General features: G+C 54.8%; 1 protein-coding gene across 1 annotated transcript; it reads right to left on the bottom strand.

The window, feature by feature from the left end:
* Positions 1-1,276: 1,276 nt before the first annotated feature.
* Positions 1,277-10,884, bottom strand: Alx3 (ALX homeobox 3). The gene is made up of 4 exons (XM_057794131.1): positions 10,608-10,884; positions 5,274-5,590; positions 1,995-2,123; positions 1,277-1,585 (listed from the first exon to the last, which is right to left on the bottom strand). The coding sequence occupies exons 1-4, from the start codon at positions 10,882-10,884 to the stop codon at positions 1,277-1,279; spliced, it is 1,032 nt and encodes a 343-aa protein (XP_057650114.1).
* Between the last annotated feature and the right edge of the window lie 531 nt (positions 10,885-11,415).

Genomic DNA, 11,415 nt, shown 5'->3' with positions numbered 1-11,415 from the left:
GCTCCAGAGATAAGGCAGGGGATGAGGGGTAGAATGGGTAATACTCTAAAACCACAAGAAAGAGTTCTGGCTTTTGTCTCTACCCCACAGCTCAGACACGCTCTCTGGGGCATCTGGGAGAAGACAGCTGCCCCGCCCCCAGCACTTGGGGTCCCAGCCCACAGGCACTCAGAACCTCCATAAGATCCCTGTCCTTCGCTTCTCTCCGTGGTCACTTCAACCACAAGCTTTCCTCAGCTTTCTTACTTCTGTTCCCACCCCCGAATTTCCCTACCAAATAAATGAGCCCCGACGCATTAGAGCCTCTTGGGGCCTGCCAAAGCCAGCAAGCTGATGCAGGTGACAGAGCCAAGCATGACATCCATTGACCTTGAGGGTTCTGTCACCGACCCTGCACCTTTTATTAGAAGCCCCTGGATTCTTGCTGTTCCACAGGAGGGCTTGGCCCAACCTAGAGCATAGATACAGGTTAATCCTAGAGCAACGGAGGACCGCGCACATTGGGGACAGACAGCCGCTCAGAATGGAAAAAAAAAAACACCACTGTGTTTATTACTACAAAACAAAGGCATCTTTACAAAAATTGGGATCCGGGTCTCAGAGCCTCAGAGGCTGGAAAAAATCTGTTTTATTTTGATCAACATCCAATCTGGTTTCTATGGCATAGTCCTGACCTGATTCCATGAAAACAAATCCAAATATTTAATGTTTGGTGGAATTTCTTCCCTGCCCCTTGGAGAAAATGACTCCAAGTATGCTGGTAGACTGGGCTGAGGGTAGAAAGATGTGAGGGGTGCTTGGGGCAGAGGAGACCCCCACCTTTTATCAAACTGACTATAGCCTTTTGGGCACATGTCAGCTCCAGGCGCTGAGTGAATGTCCCCTGGTGGCCAACCCTAAGTGCCACAGAGAGCACCTCCCTGCTCAGTCTACCTCCTCCTTCCATCTTCCTGCACCGGCTTCCCGGATTAGAAACAGTCTTGAGGAAAAGGGCAGCATCAGTCACCTTTTCTCTCGCCCAATTTGAATGAGGGGACCCAGTTTATAAGGAAGAGTCCTACGTGCTTTGAAGCCTCTTCAAGTCGTCCCACCTATTCTAAGAAATAAGACCCTGTAGCCTGTTCCCTGAAGGAGGCTGAGGGTCCCAGATCCTCTTCCAAGCTTCTGGAACCACCCATGAGATGAAGGCAGAAGGGTTTGCTGTCTGGTGTTCAGGTGGAGATGGGCAAGGAGCAGGAAGAGGGGCGGGCAGCTCAGTCTGTGTCCGTGCAAGCCATCACGTGGTCCAGTTCAGCAGGCTGGGGGACTCTTTGGGCTTCACCCTGAGTGAGACAAGGCTTGGAGACTTGTAGTCACCATCCGGAGAGGGCTCAAAGCTATGTCCTCCCAGGGCAGGAGGAAAGCCATGGATGGAATAGATGCCGGGGTGGGCTGCAGGGGAGGCTGGCACCCCCATGAAGCCAGCCACATTTCCATGGGAGTGGGAGTATGGGGACATGCATGGAGAGGGGATGCCCTCTGGAGACATGAGGCAGGGTCCCCCTGGGCTCCCAGATCCTGGACTGGGCCACAGGGAGTTCTGCAGCTGAAAAGAGAAGAGAAAAGAAAGGCTATGAACTGCTTGGCCCAGAAGCTGGCATCTTACCCTGCTGGCTCTCTCATTGTCCTTGAAGCCTCAGAAGCTTTCTAGAAGTCTCCACTAGGCCCAGGGTCACATCCCTCCTATCATCCATACTGGCATCCAGGATGTCCCCACCATGGCTTCTCAGAAACTATACTCTCTTCCTTAATTCCTCCATGTTCTGTGTGTATCAGAGTAGGCAATAGCCCTGCTCTGCAGAGGAAGAAATTAAATGATTTGCCCATATCACAGAGCACCCAGATGCTGTAGGAGATGCTGCAGCCCCTCCCTCCTCCCTGGGAGCACATGTTCTCACTGGCAACCCCATAGATCAGGGACAGGCATTGTTGAAGGGTGGGGCTAAAGGTCTCACCTGAGGATGACTGTCAGTTCGGGGCAGCACAGAGATGTCATAGGCAGTGGTGAAAGGATTTCGCCCCTCCTGCATCTTCCCATAACGCTCCCGCTTCCGCCACTTGGCTCTGCGGTTCTGGAACCAGACCTGGCGACCATTGGGGAGGGTTAAGGGGTGCCAGAGAAGCCCTGAGGACTAGAGCCTAATGGGTGAGGGTAATCACTGAGTCCTCTCCTGGGATCTAGATCCAAGTCAGAAAATCCCCAGTGGCAGGAGCGTAGAGAATCCTCACTGTTTCCAGAGCCAGTGGAGCCTGGGAGAGGCCCCATCCCAGAGCAGTACTATTGGCCCCCAGGGGCCCTAGCAAGCGTTCCCAGGCTGAGTCACTCTCTTCGTTTCCAGCCCGGCTAGGTCTTGTCACAGTGTTATAGGGAAAGGGGGCCTGTGGGCTTCAGGGGCCCAGGATACCTCCTAGGTGCGCCAGTGTGTGGGTGTTGGAGTCTGGTTGATCCACATTGTAGCATCCAGTGAATTAGGGCATTCCTATTCAGGTCATGGTCCTGTTTAATCCCTCAGTGGCTCCCTGGAAGCCCTGGCCTAGAGCCCATTGCCCAGCAAGGCTGCTTAGGTCTCTGCCGTCTCCATAGCCTTCTGTCCTGCCATGCAATAGCACTTTGTTCTTCCTCGGTGCCTCCCAAGCTCCCACCCACCTCTCTCTTCAGACACCTGCTGTGTTGTTCCTTCCCACCTGTGCGTAAGTTCTCCCTTCCTGGACTGCCCATCTCTTCAACACGTCATCCAGTCTGGGTTCTTCTGTAATGTCCTGACCTTCCTCAGTCTCTCATCATATTCTAAGCCCATGCTCTCTTTGGGAATCTACCTCTCAGTCATTCATGTGTTCTTGGCAGGTGAGGGATCATATGTCTTATACATATCTGAGCATACACGTGATGAATTTGGCATATACCCTATCCTATTTTATTTATTTGTATTGGCATATATAATTCTATTTCTTTCATTTAATATCATGTCAGCTGTGGAATAGATGCTGGTAATATTGAAACCAAACCAGTGGCGCATGCCTGTAATTCCAGAACTTGGGAAGCAGAGGCTAGAGGATTAGGTGTTCAAGGCCAGCTTCAGTCACATACTGAGTTTGAAGTCAGTCTAAAATACGCGTAACCCTGCCAAAATTCAAATCCAAAACCAAAGTCAAAGCCAACCACACACAAACCAACCATTGTTTTCTAGGGAGCCACATAGAGATAAAAATAGAAAGAGCAGTGATTGTGTTTTTTATATGTGTGTAAAACCCCGCCACCCTGTCTGGGAGGAGAACATCCTCAGCTCTCGTATGTTCCTTTCTCCATGATTACCGCTACTCACGTAGGCCAGTGACCTGATAGCTAAGATATCCTGATAGCTGTGCATCCCCCAGGTTTTTGGGATCCCAGGGCAGGCCTGGCCAGGGTCAAGAGTGTCCACCATGAAAGCCCTCCTCTCTCCTCTTCCTCCTCTTCAGGCATTAGGCCTTTACTGGGAATTAGTCTTCTGTCACCGTCCATTTCCCGCTGGAGCCTCTCCACTCTGGACCTCTGCCTGGGCTTGGGACTTGCTCTCTCCATTGTCACATGTGTGGTCTTAATTAGTCCCCTTCATGGGGTGGGGCTTATGGTAAGTGTCATGCTCCTGTCAGAGAAGAACCTCCCCGTTCTCTAGGGCCTTGGTTGTTGGGGAGGCTTCTGGACTGGGTTTGGGGGTTCCATGATTATTATTATTATTATTCCAGGGTCAGAAAGGCCTAGGAGCTGGGCCTGGTGGCTCATGCCTAAAACGTGTGTTATTTTGCCAGCCCTCAGGAGGCTGAGGTAGGAGGATCTTTAGTTTGAGGCCAGCCTGGGCTGTCAAATGTATCCTGGGTTAGCCTAGGTTCTAGACAGAATGAGACCCTGTTTCAAAAGTAGTCCCCCCCCAATTAAAACAAAAGAAAAAGAAAAGAAGGAGGAGGAGGAAGAGGGGGAGGATCTTGGAGAGAAGTGAGGGAGGGGCCCCTGCCCCACACACCATGCATTTCCACAGGGAAGAGCAATTCAGGCACCACCCCAACACAACATTCCAGAGACTCCCTGTTCTGGACTTTCTTAGCTTGTAAAATCTGGGGCTGTTTCCATAGCTTGAAGAACCTTGGCGGACAGTCATAGAAGACAGTTTTAGCCGCCACCTAGACGGGACAGGAAAGCAGGAGGACACGACAGGGAGAGGGAACAACTTGAGCCTCTCCAGTCCTATCTGGCTATCAGGCCTGCTCGATGGACTATGCTGGCTTCTGTAGAGCGGCCTGTGGGGCCCCCCGGTCTGTTAGAGTTGGTCCCCATCTTCTTGAGTCTCTAAAAGGGCCCCATCCAGGGAGTGATTAACAGGAACTTCTCTTCACTCAGAGAAGGAGAAGCAGATTCCTCTGCCAGAGCGGTGACCTCACCTTTCTCTAGAACACTAAACCCTTCTCTGCCACTGGGGAGTCTGTTCTGACTAAACTGTGAATGAAAGCAAGGCCATGGGTGACCACTCTTCCTCTCGAGCCAGTCTCTCAACCGAGGTCCTCTCCACCCCAGTCCTGCTTGTCACCTTCCTGTTCTCCATCGCTTCCAACACGTTTAGGCACAGCTTTCTTCTCCCCCTCCCAGCATCTGCTCACCCTTTTCTCCCCTTTCTTCACTGGCTGGGTTCCCCACTATGTGAGGCAGTTGCAATAGCCAAAGGCCCTAAGGGTTGGTCTCTGTACAGAAGAGCCTGTTAGGGGGAAACATTCCTGGTCAAGTCCTCTGAGCTAGAAGCTGGTTGTTGGCTCATGGTGAGCCTGACACTCCCGGAAGTCACCTTCCCACCCTGGCCAGCCACCTCAGAAGTAGCACTGTTAGTGTTCAGGACTCATTTCTTCCACCTGGTGGCCCTCAAAATTCTCTGGCTTTCTACTGGTAATTCCTTTCCCAAAAGTGGGCAACAGAAACACCAAATATCTAGCTGGCTGGTAAATAATAGAGGATTCCCAGAGACCATTGGACTCCATGAGACCAATGCAAGACTATGCCTGAGCCCTAACCTAATGTAGTTCATTAGGAATAGAGAAAAGTCTGTAGCCACAATAGAGCTGAGCGTGAAGGGTGATCTCCAAAGGCCAGCTTCCAGGAGGAGCTGGGCAAGGCGACTCTGTCCCACCTCTCCTAGCCCTTCCTTGATCTGGTCCATGGTCTGAGCGACTGTGTCAACCAGAAAATCTGGTGCCCACCATGGCCTCACCTGTACCCGGGCCTCAGTCAGGTCCGTGCGTAAAGCCAGCTGTTCCCGGGCATACACATCGGGATAGTGGGTTTTCTGGAAAACTTTCTCCAGTTCTTCCAGCTGGAACGTGCTGAAGGTCGTGCGATTCCGGCGCTTCTTGCTCTTGCTCTTGGCCAACTCCATGGAGTCAGGAAGTCCCGGGGAAAGAGGGACGCGAAGGCTGGCCAGGCAGGGACCTGGGGAACCTTGCACGTTAGAGGGCCCGTCTCTGGGACCTCCTCGGCAGTCCACGGGCAGCTGGGGGAAGCTGGCAACTTTGGAGGCCTTCTCTTCAGCTGCAATGGAAACACAAAAAGGAGGATGAAAACCTAACAGGGGGTTTTTGTGGGTGGAATCGAGGGAGGGAAAGAGCATTGAAGTTCTAGTCTCCGCCCCCTCCTCCTTCCCCTGCTCTTCCTCCTGGCAGTCACCCTCCCTGGGAGCCTGGCATTCAGAGGCCTGACTGTTGAGCCTCCAGCTGGGGAGGGGGCCCTAGGGAACCATGTGCTCTGTGGTCTGGGCAGATCTTCTAGGGCCTTAGGGGGGTTCATTTCGGGGAAGTGCTCTGTGGTGGTGTGTCCCACAGGGCGTGGAGGTGCCAGGATTGGCGCCAGAGCAGGGACTGCCACCCTGGCAGGGCCAAGGGTGGGGGCAGGGGTTAAGGATGGGGTGATTGACATCTCCCACCCCTTTCTAGAGTGTTCTCTTGTTCTGGTTGTGCCGGCCTGGATTCCCAGGCCCTCCGGCATGAGCTCGCTACCAGGGCCAGGCAGGCATGGACAGAGATGCATAGACCACCTTTGGCTGGTTTCCCCGTGCCTCATTCTCTGAAGTCCAAGTCTCACTGTCATTAGTATTAACTTTCCCAACTCTGAAGTATGAAGAGCAAGCTGGTACAATGACGATTCCATAGGAATCACGGGTCTTCGTTCATTCTAAAGCTGTGAGGTCAGAGCAAGAGTTTAGGGTCCAGCACAGAAAGATGGAGGCCAGATAGGCTGTGCTTTGGCGGGGTCCTGAGGGACCAGTACCACAACCCCCTTTCCCAGTTACCCTCAGCATTGTCTGCTGCCCCCCAGGAGTGTCTGAGTGCTTCCTCATCACCTCCATTAACAGGCCAGGCAGGAACAGATCCCAGCAGCCTCTCTCTGATAGGCTCCCAGTCAGGAACCCCATATGACTGACCTGGCATGGTGAAAAACAGGTCACCACAATCATCTCCCACCCTTTCCCTCTGGAAAGGACCCCCAGCGGTGTCCCCATAAAGTTCCTCCTAGACAGTCTCCTGGGATGGAAGCCACACCGCCACAAAGACGCCCTGCTGACTCAGAGGGCCCCTTCTTTGGCCCCAGGCCCATCTCCAATGGGGGCCTGGCCCTCAGGAGGCCTAGCTAGCTGGCACTAAGAAGCAGTTTCTTCCTGAAGACTTAATGCCAAGATCACAACTGTAAGTGTGTATGTGGAGGGGTACCCTGAATCAGATGAGTCCCTATCTGGAGGGCAACTTAGGTAAAGTCCTTTTCAGCTGGAAAGTGGTCAGTGACCCCCTCGGGACCACCCAGACGTGTTCTGAAGACCTAGGCAGTCACACCAGGCCTGGCCTCTGGCTACAGCAGCTTGTAGCGACAATCTCCTTCATACGTACAGGTCATGCAGTCACACTGCAGGCCTTACTGTTCCCCATTGTCACATCTTGCTAGGAAGGAGGAATCAAAGGAGTCAAACTACATAATAAAAAATTGTCAGAGAGAGCTGGGAGCTTGGAATGGGTCACCCTGGATATATCAGGACCCTCAAAATGGCCATGCAGGGAAGAACTTTGCTGTCTTGGGTTCTCAGGAAGGTGAGAGTGGACTTCAGGCAGAAAATGGGTGAGAGGAACTCAGGACAAGGGCTTAGGAATGCTAACACCACCACAGAGAGCTTCCTGGGGTGTTCTAGCTCCTAACTCTCAGTGTCTCTTCCCTGTTTCCAGAAAAGCCAGCTCAGAGGAAATGCTCCAATCTAGGGCCCAGTCACTTGCTCTCCTGATCTTGAGCCCATAAGCTGATAAAGTCAAAAGATCAAAACCCAGCAGAGCAGTTATCCCTCAACAGAGGCTAAGCCTGCTGGCCTCTGCTCCTCTCTCACGCCTGCCCCCATTATAGTCCTCTCTAAGGGCCAGACAACTGTTATTACTCTTTCCCTCAGACCTCCCTGCTCTAGCTGGAGGACTCCAGAAACCCACTGCTTTTCAGAGCTCCCCAAGCAGCATCCCAAGGAGTCAGGCCTAGGGAGAGCAGAGACAGAAATGGGAGAAAAGGAAAGGAGCCCCCAGGAAGGCAGTCTTGGAGTTGACGCCAGCAGTTCAAGCTTGCCTGGGGAAGGTGGTTCTGTCAAGGAACTCATCTGAGGTTTGAACTATTGTCAGCTATTACAGCACATTGGGGGTGGTCCAGAGAGAGTACTCAAGTTGGTTGTTGGCCACTGGGAGCCTGAAGCTAAGTGTAAAGAGGATCCCGAGCCTTTTGCAGGAATGCAAAAGCCCTCTGTAGGAGTGAAAGCCAGGTGCAAGGACTGGGACCTCTAATATGCCAACAGGGGTCAGGATTCTTTATCTCTGACCCAGCCTTCAAGCATCCCTGACAAGGGAGAAGCACACCACAGCCCTACCACAAGCTGTCTAAAGTCACCTCAAGCTTGGTTGGTGAGTAGCATCCATCCTGGTGCTCCAAAGTCCGGATCAGTGGCACTCACTGTTGTCACAGAATCAGCCACCTGGCTTTCAGCTTTCACGGCAGCTTTGCGTTAAGATGCGCCATTTTTTGTCGTCATGCTGGGGTCTCTAAATGAGTCACAGTAGTTTCTGAAGCTTGGGCTTCCTCAGTTCTGACCGCTGCTTTTAGGGAAGACCTTAAGTCCATAATAAGCACCTACTTCAGGGCACACCAGCGACGCGGTGGTATTCTCCTTGGAGGTTCGTAGCCAAAGATTTAAATTCCACCCGGTCGGCCGGGTCTTGGGGCTGTAGGTCTCAACTGAGGCAGGCGGGCAGAACTCTAGCAGGAAACGTTTCCAGAGGATTCGTTCCCAGGTCAGAGAGCCAAGCTTAGGGACAAATTGGCAACCCTGGAAGGCCGGAGGGTGGATGGGTGGCTGGAAAGGACAAAACAAGGCCCGCATCGGGAGAAATGCAGGATGCCCTTTGCAAAGTGCAGCCGGCGGGAGACAGCCGGGGTGGGGATGCCGGGTGAGAGAGAGTCAAGCTCTGAGCGCAACAACCCGGTCTCAGAAAAGACCAGCCAACGCTCCGAGACCGATAATTTAAAGTCAGGGACGTGTGTGTGTGTGTGTGTGTGTGTATGTGGTGTGGTGTGGTGTGGTGTGTAAAGTATCTTTCCTAAGGATCCATGGGCAACGAAGAAGACCAGAACCGAAGAGCTCCAGTCAGGGCGTCAGAGGGAGCAGCGGTCAAGGATCCCAGCCCAGGCTCGAACTCCGCTCCGCAGCGCTTCCTTTGCGTTTGGCCGGTCTCCCCGCACAACCCAAATCCCAAACCGTTAGTTTTCCATAGCTCATTTGTTGCGCGCTACCCCTTTAGGAAGTACCCCTTCTTTCTTCTTTCGTCTCTCTCTCTCTCTCTCTCTCTCTCTCTCTCTCTCTCTCTCTCTCTCTCTCTCTCTCTCTCTCTCTCTCTCTGTCTTTTTCTTCCTCGTTTTTCCCGCTTCGTTCGACCTGTGGTTTGTTCTTTTCGTTCGTCCATTTACTCTCTTTCGTTTCTCTATCCACCCCACCGATTGACTTAGCCTGAGACCTTTATTTTTCAACCTCTAATCCGTTGTTTTGTTCAAATTCCCTATCTCCCCTTGGATTGTTGCTGGCGTGGTTTTACTTTCTTTAGCCATGTTTCGTTGCGCGAACAGACTCGCCGCCCGCCTATTCAATCTCACTGCTTTTCGCCATGCGACCACCAGCTTCTTGGCTGTCCAAGAACCCGAACAGTAGGTGCAGGATGCTGCGCAGCGGAGATCTGGACTGTGGGGTGGGTGCTGCTGGGTGCGACACCGATCCAAGCGGGTACCTGTCGCTGACGGTGCTCTGGACGCTGCGCGGATGCCGGCCGTCTGGCAGGGATCAGAGGAGCCAGGCCAACTGCTTCTCATTAAGTCCCAACTGTGGTTTTTATCAGGAGAGCCTCTTTCAAAGGGCATTAGACCCGAAGCTCAGCGGACTTGCTCATTTCCTTCGATGACCCCAACACACCTCCCGGGCCTCCCCTGCACACTCCCACCACCCGAACCGGAGGAAGGCTGGAGCTGCTTGCTGCCCAGCTACTCCAGCTACTCGAAATGCAAGCGATTGCCGCATGGGCGGATCTCCAGAGAGATCTATCTCAGAGTCTGGGCTGCGAAATGAGGCAGCATACAAGGGGTGGGCGTGGGCGCTGAGACTCTGGTGGGTCAGCGGGTACAGTGGGCGGCAAGCCAGTCTTGCTAGACCCGGCCAGCAGGCACATTCTCAGATAATGACACGGTCCGACCCGCCTTAGCACACCCTGCCCCTCGAGCGGGAAGCGCCCTAGGGTTTAGGACTGTCCAGGGCCGCTTCCGACGGCTCAGAGGTGGCGATTTGGTGCCGGGATGACAGCTGCAAGGAGGGCGGCCATCCCCGTGACGGGGAGACAAAGTTAGTCTGAGAAACAAGAACATAATTAAGCGGTCTTGACAATGGCCCCGGCACTGAAGGGGATCGATTGGCCACCTCCACTCTGCGGAGCGTCTGAGGGCAACGGTAACACCCTTTCCTGAAGAGGCTGGGCCCGACGTGGAGAGCTGGGTAAGTTCAGGCCGCAGCCCTTCGCTGGGTCCAGCTTGGCCACTAAGTCGAGACCCAGCCTATGCGCTCTGTCAACGGGCGCCAGACACAAAAGCCGAGCTCTTCTCTCCCAGCGTCGAGGCCCAGTTAGACTTCCGGGACCTCGACCCAGTCCCCGCTTTCTGGGTTGGTGGCAGCAGAGGCCCGATTAGGGATGAGCATGATCCCTCCTTTCAGGTTCTGTCGCCTTCGAGGCCGGAATGGACCCAAGATCGTCGCCACTCAACCCTTCTTTGACCTCCCGCCTCCCTTTGCTGCTGCTGCCGGGGACACAGGCGACTCTGCCGTCCCCAGTGCACTGGCCTTGCCTGCCCAGGCCAGTAGCGATCAAGCGAGGGAACCGTGGGAAATACGAGACGGGCCCAAAGTTGAGATGCAGGAAAGTGGGAGAGGGGGTCGGGGAAACCTAGAGGGGCCGGGGGTGTAGGGGTAACGACACGGGGTCCTGCTGCGCTTTACCTTCCGCGGGGCCCTCGTAGAAGTGGCCGCCGTTGAGCACCGGGCCTGGCCCGAGGTCCTGCAGGTACTTGGCGGGCGGCTTGGCGGGCTCTGGGAGGTAGGGTTCCAAGGGCCCGCAGGCCGGGAAGCGGCTAAGCCGCTGGCCTCGGGGTGGTGCGGGGTGCAGGTGAGGCGCTGCGTCGGGAGTCCCCTGGGGGCCTGGAGGTTCGTCCCCTGTGGCCGCATAGGGACCGGCTGCCGGCCCCACGGAGAAGGGCGCGCAGCTCTCAGGGTCCATGCCGGCTCCGGGCTCACAGGCCGCCGGGGCTCCGGGGCTCCCGCTACCCGCGCGGCCTGTGAGCGCCTGCCAAGGGGGAGGGACCTGGGCTCGGGGGCGCGGAGCCCCCGGGAGCGGCGCGCGCCGCGGGGGGTGGGGGGCAGGAGAGGGGGCCGCGCCTCTGACTTAATGCTGGAACCATCCACGTCACGTGCGGCCCCGCGCGGGTTAACCCCTCGGAGCCCAGGATCCCCCTGATTCACCCCAGCCGATATCACAAGCAGTTGGAAGAGAGGAAGAGGAAGGCAGCTTCCTTTCGAGGGCAGGATCCCCTTTGTCTACCAGTCCGGGTGAGTTTTGGCTCTGAGCTGCACCCTTGAGTCCTGATATCCATCTCAGTGGCTCTTGTCCCCAGAGAGGCGAGGCAGTGTGTGTGGGTAGACGCCCGCCTCCAACATACTGAGACCTGAGTGGAGAGCCCTACAGTGGCTGAGTTACCCTTTACCTGAGTCTTCTGCGGCTCGCTGGGGGGAAAGGTAGCACACCTCCCTT

This window comes from Chionomys nivalis, chromosome 18 (assembly GCF_950005125.1).
Source record: "Chionomys nivalis chromosome 18, mChiNiv1.1, whole genome shotgun sequence".
In the NCBI taxonomy this organism is placed as follows: domain Eukaryota; kingdom Metazoa; phylum Chordata; class Mammalia; order Rodentia; family Cricetidae; genus Chionomys; species Chionomys nivalis.
Note: the sequence above shows the minus strand (reverse complement) of the source record. Positions and strands in the feature narration are given on the sequence as shown.

Bases quoted from the DNA above. Each gene is read 5' to 3' on its own strand.
- Alx3 (XM_057794131.1), bottom strand. From the start codon at position 10,884: ATGGACCCTGAGAGCTGCGCGCCCTTCTCCGTGGGGCCGGCAGCCGGT. The intron at 5,591-10,607 runs GTAAAGCGCAGC...TTTCCATTGCAG, and splicing joins CTACGAGGGCCCCGCGGAAG to CTGAAGAGAAGGCCTCCAAA. The intron at 2,124-5,273 runs GTGAGGCCATGG...AATGGTCGCCAG, and splicing joins TGACTGAGGCCCGGGTACAG to GTCTGGTTCCAGAACCGCAG.